The 17,405-nt window shown below is 45.1% G+C and overlaps 1 protein-coding gene across 10 annotated transcripts in view; it reads left to right on the top strand.

Annotated features, from left to right (window-relative positions):
- The window catches only part of JADE3 (jade family PHD finger 3), a 70,971-nt gene extending 59,783 nt beyond the window's left edge, over positions 1 to 11,188 (top strand). For all 10 annotated transcript variants that reach the window (XM_054838571.1, XM_054838523.1, XM_054838580.1 and 7 more), the window contains 4 exons: positions 300 to 416; positions 868 to 1,341; positions 6,144 to 6,261; positions 7,783 to 11,188. In XM_054838571.1, the coding sequence (XP_054694546.1) occupies positions 300 to 416; positions 868 to 1,341; positions 6,144 to 6,261; positions 7,783 to 8,675 (1,602 nt within the window). In that variant the 3' untranslated portion in view covers positions 8,676 to 11,188. The remainder of the gene's footprint in view (positions 1 to 299; positions 417 to 867; positions 1,342 to 6,143; positions 6,262 to 7,782) is intronic.
- The last annotated feature ends 6,217 nt before the right edge of the window (positions 11,189 to 17,405 follow it).

The raw sequence follows: 17,405 nt of genomic DNA, 5'->3' as shown, positions 1-17,405 counted from the left end.
AAAGGAAATAAACATAAGCGTCACTTACTGCAGTCTCTCAACTGGTTCATAACAAGGCATGCTGTAGATGCCTCAAATGTTTTGAAGAATTGCAACTTCTAGCCACCAGGTTAAACTAGTAGTACTCCACAAGTACTGTTCTCATGTGGGATCTTTCAGGGTCCCTTGCTAAGAAGTATGAGCACATAGAGATCTTGCAGTGAGATAAGTGTGTGGTCATATTTCTTCTTCTGGTATTAATGAAGAGCTTGTTTTTATTGCCTGGATAACTGCTTTCCATGCTGTTTTTTTGTTTACAGGTCAGTATTGCTTGCCCAGAAAGGATGGAGCCAATCACAAAGGTGTCTCACATTCCACCAAGTCGATGGGCTCTAGTGTGTAGTTTATGCAAACTGAAAACCGGTGCTTGCATTCAGGTACGCACTTGTCCTGTGGTAACTCTTAAGTCTGTGTGAGAAGGGCAATTTTGTGTTTGCATTTTGTTCTTCTAGTGTTCAGGGATGCTTTACAGTGCAGATGACCATTGGATAAATGCCTACTTCTTCATAGCTGTTTGCTATCAAATTAGTTCACTAGCAGAGATTTAAGAGTTAGTCTGAGTTGCCGCCTTTTGACTAAGGCTGAGATGTGTAAGGACTGCTACGATGTGGGTCAGAGATTGATAGAAAGGTCCTTCTGCTGAACACTGCTTATAAATGAGAAGATACTAAATTGGTTGATACCAACTTCAAAGAGATCAACAGATATTTTTAAGAATGCTTAGAAAATATGGTTTTGTAGGGATGGACATTCATGTCGTTAATTCTTTTTTTTCTGCTTTGTTGCTACTGTTAGTGATTGAGGTTTTTTGTTTTCTTTTGTCTGTAGTGCTCCGTGAAAAGCTGCATCACTGCCTTTCATGTCACCTGTGCCTTTGAGCATAGCTTAGAGATGAAGACTATCCTGGATGATGGGGATGAGGTCAAGTTCAAGTCGTATTGTCTAAAGCACAGCAAGAACAAACAGAATTCGTTGCCTGATGTTGATGAGCACCCCAAGAGTGTGTCAGACCAGAAGCAAACAGAGAGTGAGAAAACCAGTTTGCGAGCCCAGAAACTCCGGGAGCTGGAAGAAGAGTTTTACTCGCTAGTTAAAGTGGAGGATGTTGCAGCAGAACTGGGCCTTCCTAAACTTGCTGTAGACTTCATCTACAATTACTGGAAATTAAAGCGAAAAAGTAACTTTAACAAACCATTGTTTCCTCCCAAGGAGGATGAAGAAAATGGCTTGGTGCAGCCAAAAGAAGATAGCATTCATACTCGCATGAGGATGTTCATGCATTTGAGGCAGGATCTAGAGAGGGTAAGAATTTAACTGGTAAAGTTTTGAAAACCTATTTGCAGGTGAGCAGGTTCTTTGTTTGTGGATGAAAGTGGGAATGTGGGAAACACGGGGAAATTATTTTAAAAATAACTAAAAAAAAAAAAAATAAGGCCTTTAGCCCCAAGCTTTTGATATGCTGCATTGCCTGCTGCAGAGACTTTCAGGTACTGTCCCTTCTCAGTCCAGTGAGAGATCCACTGCAAAAGCAGCATCTCCCTGACTTGCTTAGACGTTATTCCTTTATGCATTTTGAGATGCATGTTTTTATGCACAATGGACATATTTGCTAATTGACTCTTGGATTTCAGCTTCAATTGAGTAAATATGAAAGATGGAGTAAATTTATTTGAATCGGCTGTAGTAGTTGCTAGTGATACAGATTCAATAACAAAAAAATGTTACTTTTATTAAATGAAAGTAAGTACAAACAGTGAAGGAATGGGGCAGGCTTAACAAATTCTTATCTCCCACCTTCTGCCTTGGGGTGGATGGACTCTGGATTTGTACTTAAAAAGGCATTTTGTAGTGGTTACAATAGAATGGTAAGCATTAGCCAATTCTGGGTTTGGAAAAATCAGTTTGCTTAGGTAAAGCAGGAAGTATTCTTTGAGAGTGTATTAAGCTTTTGGGGACTCCTAAAAATATATTAAAGCAGAGCTTCTCACCCTCATCATTTGAAGACAAGTAGGTGAAGTCATAGATGGTTAACTTCCGTGGTGACTTTTTGCCTCCACACATACAGAAGAATAATGCTGGCCTGTACTCATACCACTTCCCATGACACCTGATTCAGGAGTCATACTCACCTCACCATCATGCTGGTGTCAGCTAGTCCCATGTAGCGGGCAGGCTGAATCGCTTGTCGCTCTCTTGACCTAGATGCTTTCACTGCATGTAGCTGCCTTAGGTGGTATGGTTGGTTAGCGGTCTGAAAATAACCCACTGAGTCTACCGCTACTTGTGGCTTTACTGAGAAGGAGGAAAAGGAAATTATCTTTTTATCAGTAGCTACCTGAGCTTCTGTCAGATTGCCAGCTAGCTGGTAGTTTGAAAAGATGGAGTCCTTCAGCAGAATTCAGAGCAGGAATTTATCAGGAAGACATACAGAGTACCTTTTTCAGGCAGCTGATGGGGAAAGAAACCAGGCTTGTTACCACTCAGAGGCTGCCATTAGGTTGGTCTGTTGGCTAGTGAGCACCTGCAGTTTTGAAGTGTGCAGAGACAGGTAGTGCATGTAAAAAAGGTAACAAAATAAAGTAGATGTCCTAAATGTGATATGGAAACATTGGAGAGGAGAGGGGAAAGAAAAGCAGAAGAGAGAAAATAGTGTTGTAAAAAAAGGTGAAACAGTGTTGGGGAGAGAACGACATGAAAATACAAGGAGATGCGTGTTGGAGTCGAGATTTGTGCTCGTTGGTGTAACTGTTATCTTGAATCTAGTCATAATCAATCTTGGATCTCCTTTTCCGGGACCAAGTTGGATATGGATCCTTATTAAAAAGAAAAAGAATGTAAAAATCCATAACATGCTTTGAGTGGAGGATTGGGATTTTGGTGTTGTTTTTTTTTTTTTTCTTTCAAGAGACCATTTTGAGCTTTTTCTTTTTGTTTGAGTGGTTGGTTTGCATCAAATTTTGATTAAATTGATGTACTTACTCTGAGTGGAGGTAATGTATAGTTTGAAGCCTCTGTCTCAAAGTTTCTGAACTTCTTTGTGTCACAAGGTTTTCTACTCTGTTGTATCTTGGGATGAATATAAATTAGGGAATCTTAAAATTTCCTTTCTGGGGAGAGGGATTCCAGTTTTGAACAGATGAAGTTGAGTGCTGGGGAAAATATGTTTGGCAAATATCTTTCAACCAGCCCCTACGCTGTTTCTGTGTTCTGTGCTTGAACACTTCCAGGGAGGGGGGGCATCCACAACCTCTCTGGGCAACCTGTTGCAGTGCCTCACCAACCTCACTGTAAAAAATGTCTTTTTTATGCCCAATCTAAACCTACCCTCTTTCAATTTAAAACCACTGTCCCTTGTCCTGTCACTATAGGTGACAGGATCCTTCTCCAGATTTCCTGTAGGCCTCCTTCAGGTACTGGAAGGCTATAAGGTCTCCCCAGAGCCTTCTCTTCTCCAAGCTGAACAACCCCAACTCTTTCACCGTGTCTTCGTAGGAGAGGTGCTCTGGCCCTCTGACCATCTTTGTGGCCCTCCTCTGGACCTGCTCCAACAGGTCCATGTCCTTCTTGTGTTGGGGACCCCAGAGCTGGATGCAGTACTGCAGGTCAGGACTCATGAGAGTGGAGTAGAGGGGGAGGATCACCTCTCTCGACCTGTTAGCCACCCTTCTTTTTATGGAGCCCAGGATATGGTTGGCTTTCTGGGCTGTGAGCACATGTCCAATTCTTCATCCACCAGTACCCCCAAGCCCTTCTCTGTAGGGCTGCTCTCAATCCATTGATTTCCCAGTCCATATTGATACTGGGCATTGCCCTGACCCATGTGCAGGACCTTGCACTTGGCCTTGTTAAACCTCATGAGTCAATGCAATGGAGTTGGAAAATAAACTGCTAAATGGGTCAACCAAAATGTGTACGTTGCATAAGAAGCCAGAGTGTTCTTTTAGAGGTGATCTACATGTTGGTTTTGGTCCAAACAGTCCGGCTCTCTCAGGTAGCTTTGTGTAAATAGTATTACTTTTTAATGTTGCAGTAATTTTAGGGGAAACAAACGTAGTTTAGCTGTTAAAAATCATTCTCTGAAACATTTTGCAGACAGAGTTACTGAATGCCTTCTTTGCTTCAGTCTTTACTGCTAAGGCCGGCCTTCAGGAATCCCAGACCCTGGAAAGAAAGGCTAGAGAAAGGAAGACTTTCCCTTTGTCGAGGAGGATTGGGTTAGAGAACATTTAGGCAAACTTGACATCCACAAATCCGTGGGCCCTGATGGGATGAACCCATGAGTGCTCAGGGAGCTGGCAGATGTTATTGCTAGGCCACTCTCAATCATCTTTGAAAGGTTGTGGAGAACAGGAGAGGTGCCTGAGGACTGGAGGAAAGCCAATGTTGCTCTGGCCTTCAAAAAGGGCAGGAGGGAGGACCCAGGAAACTGTAGGCCAGTCAGCCTCACCTCCATCCGTAGAAAGGTGATAAAACAACTCATTCTGGGGGTTATCAATAAGCATGTGGAGGAGGTTATTGGGAGTGGTCAGCATGGATTCACCAGGAGGAAATCACGCCTGACCAACCTGACAGCCTTCTATGACGGCATTACTGGCTGGGTGGATGAAGGGAGAGCAGTGGATGTTGTCTACCTTGACTTCAGCAAGGCTTTTGACACTGTCTCTCATAACATCCTCATAAGCAAGCTTAGGAAGTGTGGGTTAGATGAGTGGACAGTGAGGTAGGTTGAGAACTGGCTGAATGGCAGAGCCCAGAGGGTTGTGATAAGCAGTGCACAGTCTAGTTGGAGGCCTGTAGCTAGTGGTGTGCCCCAAGGGTCAGTGCTTGGTCTGGTCTTATTCAACATATTCATCAATGACCTGGATGAGGGGACAGAGTGTACCCTCAGCAAATTTGCTGACCTTACGAAACTGGGAGAAGTGGCTGACACAGCAGAAGGCTGCGCTGCCATTCAGCAAGACTTGGACAGGCTAGAGAGTTGGGTGGAGAGGAACCTGATGAAGTTCAACAAGGGCAAGTGTAGGGTCCTGCACCTAGGGAAGAATAACCCCAGGCACCAGTTACAGGTTAGGGGTTGACCTGCTGGGAAGCAGCTCTGCAGAGAAGGACCTGGTGGACAGCAAGCTCTCCATGAGCCAGCAATGTGCCCTTGTGGCCAAGAAGGCCAATGGTATCCTGGGGTGCATTAAGAAGAGCGTGGCCAGCAGGTTGAGCTTAGCCTCCCCCTCTGCTCTGCCCTGGTGAGGCCACATGTGGAGTTCTGTGTCCAGTTCTGGACTCCCCAGTTCAAGACAGACAGGGAACTACTGGGGAGAGTCCAGCGGAGAGCTACAAGGGTGATTAGGGAACTGGAGCATCTCTCGTATGAGGGAAGACTGAGAGGGGATGCTTATAAATATCTAAAGGGTAGATGTCTAGAGGAAGGGGCCAGACTCTTTTCAGTGGTGCCCAGTGACAGGACAAGGAGCAATGGGCACAAACTGGAACATGGGAAGTTCCATCTCAATGTGAGGAAAAACTTCTTCACTGTGAGGGTGACCAAGCCCTGGAACAGGCTGCCCAGAGAGGCTGTGGAGTCTCCTTCTCTGGAGAGATTCAAAACCTGCCTGGATGTGATCCTGTGCAACCTGCTCTAGGTGATCCTGCTTCAGCAGGGGGGTTGGACTAGATGATCTCCAGGAGTTCCTTCCAACCCCTAACGTTCTGTGGTTCTGTGAAATTCTGGGAGAATCCAGCACTGCCTGCAGTAACATTCCCGGCATTGTACATAGTGGAAGCAGGTTTACGGACAAGCAATCTTAGAAATTACTTACTTTTCTTTTGACTGGAATTTTGTGTTCGCTCACTGTTCCTATACATGATATAGGAGAATATATTATATAATATAGCAGAATATATTGAAAGCATTCATTAAATTGGCAATTAAAAAGATTCCAGGCTATTTTTAAAATACATAGTTACGTGTGTTCAGTAATATTCTCAAGAATTTTGCCAAGGGATTTTGCATGTAATGTTGTTTTAATTCTGTTGTTGATGCACTTTTTCTAACTATGTCAGGATTTATTTTCTTATTGCCTCTTAAGTCTCCTGTTATTCCTCCATAGGTAAGAAATCTCTGCTACATGGTAAGCAGGAGAGAGAAACTGAAGTTGTCTCACAGTAAAGTACATGAACAGGTCTTCAATTTGCAAGTTCAGCTCATTAATCAGGAAATTGCTGCAGGTAATCATATAAATGTAAAATACTTACAAATTCTATCTGTATTTAAACTAAAAACGTGTTCTTTTTTAGGTTCCTGCTTAGTGTTTTTTAACATTGTAAATCTGCCTTTAAAAACTTTGTCCAAGTACACAGTCAATGAAAGTAGGAACATACACAAAACGCTTTAATATCTTAAAACATTTACTTGGATATTTCTTTATTTTATGGCCATTTCTGGTATATGCTTATTACTTATCAATCACTAAGGAATCCAGATAGCAGAAACGAGCTGGTGGTGATCTCTGTTTTCGCCTCCTTGGTTGCCAGTTTACAGCACTGTTCCCCCACAGCAAGCTCTCTGCGGCTGCTCTGTCCTCCAGCTGAGAAGGTTTTTTGCTTGCTGTCAGTAGTTGGTTCCTTCAGGCAAAAGAGAAGAATGACTGATAGGAATCGCTGTTGTTCTTGTGTTGCATGCTTGATGAACAGCGCAAAGAGGCATTTCTTAGCCTGCTGTCTGCAGTTACTCTCCTTTGTTCAAAAAGAGTTTAAGTACTCTGGGTTTTAATAGTGAATAGTAACTGCTTAGGAATGCTGATGTACCAAAACCCACCCTGCCCTTCATTTTTATAGTGACGGTCTGGAAACAAGGAACGCAACATTTGGAAAGAGGAAGAGTGTATTTACAGTCCAATTACTGTTGTTTTGGGTTTTTTTTCATAGGGAAGGCAGCTATTTCTTCAATTTGAAATTAAGATCGCTCTGTTCTTTCAAAATACGTATTATGTTTTTATGACCAATTGAGAGTGACGTCTTTGTGCTTTTTTTTTCCCTACCCTTGAAACATAGATTTCATTAGTACTGACAAAGTGTTTTTTTTAAACTATTTTAGATCAGACTGGTACTTTGTGGAAGCAGCAGTACTCTAAAGCACTTTGGGTTTGTGTAAATGCATTTTATTAGAAATGTCTACTAAATTTATTTTATGTCTTTACAAATACACGTGCTTTTTTATGCTTATTAGAATAGCTTGATGGCTACTTTGCAATGGTGCCGTATGCGTATAATATCGTAAAGACTAATATATTGAGTGAAAAGACTTCTGAAGTGTAGAGAATTTTATAATACAAAGCAGAGAGTTGAATTAAGTCCAAATTGAAACTCAGTTTGAAGCATTGTTTTTTCTCCATCCAAAACTGAATATGAACCTTTTTTATAACTCTGTTGGAACTACTTCAGTCATATCTCAAAACTGGTTCAATTCACGGGCTTAAAGCCCCATAAAAAGGGCACATTGTTGTTTTTAATGGAAATGCTAAAATGCTTACCTAAATTCTGAAATGGTGGATAATTTGGAACGGTTTTCTTTATCCCAATTTCTCTTTAATGTCCTAAAATAATTTCACACTAATTGTTTGCAAATGCTCCTTAATGTTGAATGACCTTCTAATGGACTATAAAACTTGTTGAGATAACAAAAGGATTACCCCCTTTTTTTTAAAAGCCTTTTTTTTTCTTCTGCTCCCTTGTCTCTTTCTCCTGTAGGCCATACACTGACAAGTGCACTAGAGAACACACTGTTCTACCCACCTCCCAGGATCACCCTGAAGTTAAAAATGCCCAAATCAGCACTAGGAGATTGCAAAAATAACTCGCTGAAACCTGGCAACAGACCACTTTCTCCTGACAACAACAGCACTGTTTACAGCAAACGGAGCGTGCCGATGTCAAAGGAATCGTTTGAAATTAAAGCAAAATCTTACTCCAGGTATCAGCATGACAGCAGAAGTAACGGGTTGCTGGCAGGGATTGGCAAGCCCCGGAGTGAAGTGAAGGATTCTGGCCCCATACAGATGCCGGAGTTTCACCGGGGCCAGCCGTCTGGGAAGCCCTTAGCGCTCCAAGCTGCTTTGCACGGACAGTCTTCCATTGGGAATGGGCGGGTGCAGCAGGAGAACTTGAGGCTGGCAGCCAAGTCCAACGGTCTGATGGGCAGGGCTGGAGACGTAAGCCAGAGAGACAGCTCCAGCCAGACGCCCTACGAACAAGAGTCCGTGCTCACGGCTCACTTGGCCAGCCAGAGCGGTTTCAGAAAATCTACTATAGAACACTTTAGCCGGTCCTTTAAAGAGGCTACCAACAGTCTGGTGAGGACCACAGAAGATCTCCGGTGCTGTGAAAAGCCAACAAGACGACTTGCAACAAAAGATCGCTTGTGGAGCAAGCAGGCACTTGAAGGTGCTCCGTACCAGGACAACGACGGGTACTGTCCTGACTTAGAGCTGAGTGACTCTGAAGCAGAAAGTGATGAGAACAAGGAGCAAGTGAGGTTAAGACGAAGTAGCTCAGAGAGAGAAAGCCCAAGTAAGGACTTTGGAAGAGATTGTCACAATAGAAACAAAAAGAATATGATTTCTCACGGTTCGGTACAAAGGTGATTAGAAGCCCCCACGGGGTAACTCAGCCTTTATGTATTCCAGTGTACCAGTGCAAAGCTCCAGCATCAGAAGGTTCCATAAAATAGTCCAGGACCTACATTAGGAAGAGTTGCAGTAGGGGATGGGGGGAGGGGAGAGAAATCAGAATAGTTTTGTTCAACTGTGAATTGGCTTGCAGTCTTTGCAAGGTTAACTGCATTGTTGCAAGGTCATGTGGAAATCGCTGTGCTTTATTAGAGGGTAACACCTGGGAGAGCACGAGGCAGTTAATCTTTGCATAAATTCAGGAAACTGCTTCCCCCTTGCCAGCTTATGTGCAAGGCAACGTGTTCATGTTACGTCAACCTTGTGGTGGTGGTCAGGTATTAAAGAAGTCCTTGCATTGCTCTAATGTGGTGCAAGAGACTGCAAACGGAGACACTGAAACTGCATTCTTACGGCACCTGCAGTATGGCTTTGATCCAGCAGCGCACTTGCGGATGTGTTAGGAAGTTATAAGCATGTGAAAAGTCCTGCTGGTTTCCCCCGGGAACGTTCGCGCTCAGATATCTGAGCGCATGCCGGTGTGCTCTGCTGGATCAGGCCCAAAGTGACTACTAAGTGACGATCCTCCTCTGCGGGAGGCTTTGAACCACAGTGGCGTTTGCAGGCTCCTTGCGGAGGGTGGAAGCAGGCGTCGCTGGCGCTGCCAAAATCGCTGACCTCTAGACGTGCCCCCGCCCCATTCCCTGCTCTTGCTGAAGGTTGTGTTTCTCTTCACAATAATTTGCTTATTTTGTAAATATACAACTTCTAGTACTTCAGTTTTTTTAATCTCTGTACATAGTTGCTTGTTGTGGGATGCACTTGTAAATATTTTACCCAGCTAACAAGTACAGATGGCTAATTTTGTGGATAGTGTTTACAAAAGTAGATGTACTACTTCAAAGAAAAATGCTATTTGACACTTAAATTTAGGCAATCACCGGTGATGCCAGGTTCCTCTTGAAACTGAGATTTCATGTCCAGAGGTGTTTGTACCTGGTATTTTTAAAATAAGCTGAATTAGAAATAATTTTGTCCGAACTTCTTATGTAGGCACAAATTTTCAACCCTAGTTGCCTGAGTACAGGCATAGGAGCCTTACTTCTGGCATCTAGGTCTGTAAAATTTTAGCCAGTCATCATTTGGAGTATGGGTTTTTTAATTGCTGAAAATCTATTATTTTGTTAAGCTGCTTTTCAACCTCTGGATCAGTTGCTGTTTCCCAAACTAACACTTTTTTGTATGTCCTTTTAAAATTAGCAATTGTTAAGTAGTGATTGAATTTCAGCCAGTGCTGAGAAAGCGAGAAGGGAAAGGAATCCTTTTCTGTTCGTTTCACTGGCAGGGGATTTTTGCTTGGATGCCAACAGATGACTTGTTTTCCAGATGGTGTTGTGTTGATCAACAAAGCAACTGCACTGTTTTTCTCTGAAATGCTGTACATTTCATAAATACGCAACATCCTCTCTCCCCGCATCACTGGCTGTAGGTTGTATGGGGCACGTCATGGTTCCTTTCTGTTTCTAGACCAAATGAGCAAAAGATGTTCCCCACCCAGTATGAAGATGACTATGCAGAATCCAACCAACCACCTGATTTTCTTCATAATCTTAATTTATTGCTTTTAGCTTGGGAAATGGCAATGGCATTTTTAGATTGTTTTTAAACTTTGAAATCTCCCTAGTTGCAATAGGACTAGCAGGTCAGGGGCTGGAGGACTTTTCAGTAGTGAAATAAAAAAAAAAGTACACTTGGCATTTCTGCTCTGTTTGCTTCATGCATCTTAATTATATTTTTTTTCACTTCTTGATTTTATGTATATTTGTGTAATTGATCTTTCTAGAGCTGTATCTTCAAAATTATTTCTTTTGGTGTAAATATGCAGTAGCATTTTAGGTTTTCACATATTTTATTTTAACGGGAAATGCTTTGTGTTCTAAGCCATGGGTCATTCAGAATAAGTAAACAAATGTTCATTTGTATTCCAGTTCTGATTCTCTTAGTTCTCCTTCGATATTTATTAGTAATCCTCTCGCTGGTCATGAAATTTTATGAAGCTTGGTTTGGGAACACTTCTCTGGGAGGTCAGCAAAGCGTTCATGGTTTTTCATGGCCAGAAGCCTGTGACAGAAGAGAGGGAAAATGGTGCTTCAGCAAAACTCAGCGTTTCTGCTCTTCTGGGGTTAATTCAGTTGTTTCCAGTCCGGGCAACGGTTTTGCTAATTTTTACATGATTTTAATAGATATATGAAGGAGCCCTTGGTTATGTAGTTCTCAAGTATTGTCCCCAAAGTGCATTTGCTAGTTTTTATTGTGTGTTCGGTGGCTAACTGTTTGAAGTATTACCTCTTAACCTTATTTGTCAATTTTTTTTGTGTTTTTGCATTTTGTTTTATATATATAAATATATATATATTCAATTTTCCAAGATGGACTCGGTCTTTTTCAGATGTCCCCTTTTTACAAGTACTTTTTCATTAAATTATGAAACTGCTAACAGTATTTTCATTTGTTGTGATTTATTCAGGGCTTTACCCTCCATATCTGGCAGGTTGTTAAACTCATCAGCCTTAACAGCAGTGCCATGTCCATCAGGAGTAAATTATTTCTGCAGAGTTGGCAATACTTTAACAAGTTAAGTATCAAGGAAAACCTTTCCCCTTCAGCCTCCCAAAAAGAGAGTCGCTGAACACTAATTTGCTGTGTATAGCAAATAGTCCAAGCCTGGCTTTTGTTTCTGCCTAGCTGAGCAAATGTAACAGAACATTTGCTGCCCTGACCTCACTTTTTAATATATTTGCTTGTGCCTTAGTATGACTGGTTTTCCCTGTTTGGAAAAATTAAGTTATAGAGGAGGAGCCATAGCCAGGCCTTCTGTCTTATCCCTCCTCTTGTACACTTGCACACACGCACAAATGAATAAACAGCCAGCTATTGGCATGCGTGTGCAAAGGACAAATCAGTGCAAGTTCCCAGGTTGTTTTACATTAGTTTTGCATGACCTGTTGCTGTAGTTCCCCCTGCTCCCACTGGCCGGTGCTGTGATCATGGAATCACAGAATGGTTTGGGTTGGAAGGGACCTCAAAGATCATCTAGTTCCAACCCCCCTGCCATGGGCAGGGACACCCTCCACTAGACCACGTTGCCCAAAGCCCCATCCAGCCTGGCCTTGAACACTTCCAGGGAGGGGGCATCCACAGCTTCTCTGGGCAACCTGCTATAAGGTCTCCCTGGCGCCTTCTCTTCTACAGGCTGAACAACCTCAACTCTCTCAGCCTGTCTTCACAGGAGAGGTGCTCCAGCCCTCTGATCATCTTTGTGTCCCTCCTCTGGACTTGCTCCAACAGGTCCATGTCCTTATGTTGGGGGCCCCAGAGCTGGACGCAGTACTCCAGGTGGGGTCTCACGAGAGCAGAGGGCGAGAGTCACCTTCCTTGAGCCGCTGGTCACAATTTTTTTGATGCAACCCAGGATACGGTTGGCTTTCTGGGCTGCAAGCATGCATTGCCAGCTCATGTTTAGCTTATGAACCAACACCCCCAAGTCCTTCTCCCCAGGGCTGCTCTCAATCCATTCTCCACTCAGCCTGTAGTTGTGCTTGGAAACATCCCAACCCACATGCAGGACCTTGCACTTGGCCTTGTTGAAGTTCATACAGTTCACACGGGCCCACCTCTCCAGCCTGTCAAGGTCCCTCCGGATGGCATCGCTTCCCTCCAGCGTGTCGACCACACCACACAGCTTGGTGTCGTCAGCACACTTGCCAAGGGTGCACTCGATCCCACTGTCCATGTCGCCAACAAATATGTTAAACAGCGTCAGTCCCAATACCGACCCCTGAGGAACGCCACTTATCACTGTTCTCCGCTTGGACATTGAGCCATTGACCGCAACTCTTTGAGCGCAACCATCCAGCCAATTCGTTATCCACCAAGTGGTCCATCCACCAAATCCATGTCTCTCCAATTTAGAGACAAGGATGTCATGTGGGATGGTGCTAAATGCTTTGCACAAGTCCAGGTAGATGACATCAGTTGCTTTTCCCTTATCCACCAATGCTGTAACCCCATCTTAGAAGACCGCCAAATTTGTCAGGTGTGATTTGCCTTTAGTGAAGCTGTGTTGGCTGTCACCAATCACCTCCTTATTTTCCATGTGCCTGAGCATAGTCTCCAGGAGGGTCTGCTCCGTGATCTTGCCAGGCACAGAAGTGAGACTGCCCAGTCTATAGTTCCCAGGTCTTCCTTTTTTCCCTTTTTAAAAATGGGGGTTACATTTCCCCTTTTCCAGACTGCCACAGCTTCTCAAATGTGGTGGAGAGTGGCTTAGCCACTTCATCTGCCGGTTCCCTCAGGACCCGTGGATGCATCTCATCAGGTCCTGTGGACTTGTGCACCTTCAGGTTCCTTAGATGATCTCGAACCTGATCATCTGCTACAGTGGGCGGTTCTGCATTCTCCCAGTCCCTGCCTTCGCCTTCTGCCACTTGGGTGGTGTGGCTCAAGCACTTGCCAGTGAAGACTGAGGCAAAAGAGTCATTGAGTACCTCAGCATTCTCCATAATTTGAGTAACCACGTCTCCCATTTCCTTCCAGAGAGGGCCCACATTTCCCTAGTCTTCCTTTTATCACTGACCTACCTGTAGAAGCTTTTCTTGTTGCCTTTGACATCCCTGGCCAGATCTAATTCTGTCAGGGCTTTGGCTTTCCTAACCTGATCCCTGGCTGCTCGGAGAGTTTCTCTGTATTCTTCCCAGGCTACCTGCCCTTGCTTCCACCCTCTGTAGGCTTCCTTTTTCTGTTGGAGTTTGCCCAGGAGCTCCTTGTTCATCCATGCAGGCAGCCCGGTGTTTTTGCCTGACTTTTTCTTTGTTGGGATGCATCACTCCTGAGCTTGGAGGAGGTGACCCTTGAATATTAGCCAGCTGTCTTGGGCCCCCCTTCCCTCCAGGGCTCTGTGCCATGGTACTCTACCAAGCAGGTCCCTGAAGAGGTGAAAGTCTGCTCTCCTGAAGCAGTAGTAAGCTTGCTGTTTGCCCTCCTTGCTGCCCTAAGGATTTGAACTCCACCATTTCATGGTCACTCTAGCCAAGGCTGCCCTTGAGCTTCGCATTCCCCACCAGCCCCTCCTTGCTGGTGAGAACAAGGTCCAGCATGGCATCTCTTCTCTTTGGCTCCTCTATCACTTGGAGAAGGAAGTAATCATCAATGGATTCCAGGAACCTCATGGATTTCTTGTGCCCTGCTGTGCTGTGTCTCCAACAGATATCAGGGTGGTTGAGGTTCCCCATCAGGACCAGGGCTTGTGAACCTGGGGCTGTTCCTATCTGTCTGTAGATATACCTTGCTGGCAGAGAGGAGCTGGTCCCTGTGCATGAGCAGGGCAGAAGGCAAAAAAGAGGAGGAAGACTGAGAGAAGGGAGCAGGTGTAGCTGCACAACCGATGCGATAGCATCCTTCCTGCTCCGATTGGCTCCGTAGCTGGCAGCGTTCAGGAGGGACCGGGACTTGCACTCCGCAAGTTGGTGGCAGCAGTGACCCTCCTGCCTGCAGTGGGTCGGGCAGCAGCAGAGCGAGCTGTGAGCTGAGCAGCCAGCGTGCTCGTGGCCTGGCGTGCAGGCAGGAGTGGCTGGGCAGGTGGCCCCAGGTGGGCCGGGAGCAGAGCTGGAGTTAGGTTGGGTGAGATGGAGCAACAAGTCCCTTGGCTGAAAAGAAAACAGGAGAAAAAAAAAGAAAAAAGGCAGGAAAGGTGCATACAGGAGAGAGCAAAAATTGGCACTAGGAAGAAGCAGTAAGTATTGGATTGTCAGCCGTTTTCCAGGACCAGGATTTCTCCTTCCCTAAAGGCGTTCTTGCAACAGACTCCAGCAACAGACTTCCTTTCTGTGACTTTCTGACTGGCGGCCTCAGTCCCTTTGCAAGTACGGTCTGCTTGTGGCTGGCATGTGGGAAAGACAGGGCCAAGGAAGGAAAATGGTATCCCTGTTATTCTGGAAACAGCTGCTCTTGGTTTGTAGACTTTACAAGTAAGCAAGTGCGGTTGCTTGTTGACAGGGACCAAGGTCTCAAGCGCTAACAGGGGCTGCGTGGTGGTTCCCAGCACCATCATTTATGCCTTTGTCCAAAGAGAAATGTTTCTCAGCTATAATTTGGTACGTCATTTGTAGAATATTTTCTTTGCACCATGAATCCCAAACCATAGAAAGGGGAATTAGAAATGTTTAACTATTAAAAATAAGCCTGAAACGTTCACCTGATTTTGATGTGGTACCTCACTGATGACTAGGCCTAGGCACATATAGTACAGCCCGTACTGCCGGCACATGATGCGTATCTGCTACCTGGGAGGGACTGAGCGTTTCCAAGTGTTCAAAGCCTGCCTCTGTGAGCTGCAGAGATAATCCAGCAAAACCAGTCATTCTGATCGTGGTGAATTTTGATGATCCCAGTACTTGCGAAGGTTTAGCACTGCAGGGAATTGACACATCTATTGGGAAAAAATGCTTTTGATGTGAATTAATGAGTAAAAGGAAGCTTCTTGCACAACCTGGGAGCTTGGCATGCAAGGGAAAAACACGGGGGAAGGGCAGAGATGGAAAACAATGGAGTGCCTCAGTGCGGCTTCTTTAGGAAGAAGTGAAGACTCACGGGCTTCTGGGCTCTGGTTTCACGAGAGGTGCCTGTCTGCTGCTGCGTCTGATTCTTCCTTTATGCCAGCTCCATGGCTGAACAGGCTTTTGTCCCTCTTGGGGTGCAATTCCGCAACATGCCCCTCCTGCAGAGACTATCCTGGGATAACTGCTCCCCGGCTCCCCTCCTAACCAGGTCCGTGCATCTGGCAACCGCGGGACTCTTCTGCAGCAATGTGACAGATGTGCATCAGAGTGACTGCAAGCACAGATTTCTGAAACAAAATGTTACATAGCAGCTGGGTAAGTTGTTTGAAAGTAGCAGATGTGCATGCCTATTTCTGTTCCTCACGTTAACCCCCTCTGCAGATAGCTTGGGTAAGTTTGCCTGACTGCGCTGTGTAAAGAGAACCAGCCTTGGATACTCGCCCATTAGTTTCCCTGCCTCTGCGAGTGCAGCTTCCAGCTAATCTTCCTCTTTTTCCAGTAGGCTTCTTTTGGCTGGGACAATCTCTTGGATCCACCTTGCCCTGCCCTTTGTCTGGGACTCTTGTCTTTTGTTTCAGGCTGGGCAAACCCTCCCTGCCTTCCCATCGCTTTCTCAGCAACCCTGAAGCTGGGTATCTGCCTCGCCTACGCTGCGTTATCTGAGACATTGTTTTAAATCTCCAGGTAGGCTCTGTAATGACACCTTTATGGTTTCTTTTGACTTAACCCTCCTCGAGACATTTTTTCCGGTTTCTGTTGTTTTTCCCCAGGTGCTGCCCCACCCACTGCCCTCCTGGGGAAGAGCACTGGGCAAGGCAGGGACACAAGGTGTATTTTCACAGAGTTCTGTAACAGCTCTAGAGATGTTCTGCTGGCCAAACTGGTGGGCCAGTGTCCTGAGGAAGAATTTAAAACCTAGCACTACAGCAATGTATAAAGGAAGATGCCTTCGAGAAATCAGCTGGTCATCTGAAAAGCCCTTGAGCTTGTGACCAACATCAAGATGTGCCACTCTTATTTTCTGTGGTCTCAGCAACCATAAGGACTCCGTTGGAGCAGTACCTATAAAAATAAAATGTGTTACATGCCATTTGGGAAAATGGCTCTGGTTATACCTTTGGAAGTGCAAGCCCTAGTAAGGGAATGAGATATCTGAGGGGATTAAGAAAAAAACCTAGCCCACCCACTTCACCTGAAACCACTGTGTCTGGTTGCATTCCTTTGTAGTTCACCACTCTTATCTCAGAAGGGTGGTGCTGAGTAGCTTGGGAACCCCTGCCCTGGCATCACTGCCGTTTTAGGCTCCATTTGCATCTGTTGAATGGAGCCAGACCAAAGTAGTTCCCCTCCTTCAAAACTTATGGCTTAGCCATTGTTCTGTTATCTCCTCTGAAATGGAGCTGGGGCATTGCTTTACCCTCTCCCTTCTGATCGTTCCTTCTACAACAAGCCGGCAGTCCCTCCTGGCTTAAGGAAGCACGGAGGCCAAAAGCTGGATGAGCCAGGTAATCCAGAATATCCATAAACAAGTCGCACTTTACACTCGTTACGAATGGCTAATGCAGAAACCAGACTTCTCTCAAATTGTCTGGTTGAATACGCTGAATTAAGCTCAGAGCAGTCTCCCTAAGCCTGCAGTTAATTTGAAGTTTGCTCCTGATTTGGGCCTGAAGAAGGGCTTGCGTGCCTGAAAGCCACAAACACTGAAAGCACTGTTGCTAAATCAGCTACTCGAATGAAAGATGCTGCTTTTCCCTGAAGTCCTGGCTCCCTTGCACAGCCTCCATTGTGGCTATAATTTTGCAGCTGCCGTAGCACATATCAATGCTCTTTTTTTATCCTGAGGCAAGCAAAATGCAAATCCAGATCACATGGGGTCCAAAGAGCAGAAGAGTAATGAACAATGTCTTGGCCACGCTCCACTGAAGAACGCTTGTCCTTTCTGAAGCGCCCTGTTCCCCGGCTGCTCGGAGTGCAGAGCGGAGGGCTGGAAAGGCAGAAGGCTCCACACTCGCGCTTTGTGAGGCAGCTGAAGGTGACAGGAACTGGTGCTTGCAGGTGCTCCCACAGCAAAGATGTTGGAGGTGCA

This window comes from Grus americana, chromosome 1 (assembly GCF_028858705.1).
Source record: "Grus americana isolate bGruAme1 chromosome 1, bGruAme1.mat, whole genome shotgun sequence".
NCBI lineage: Eukaryota > Metazoa > Chordata > Aves > Gruiformes > Gruidae > Grus > Grus americana.
The sequence above is the reverse complement of the archived record's forward strand: the minus strand, read 5'-3'. Positions and strand labels throughout refer to the sequence as shown.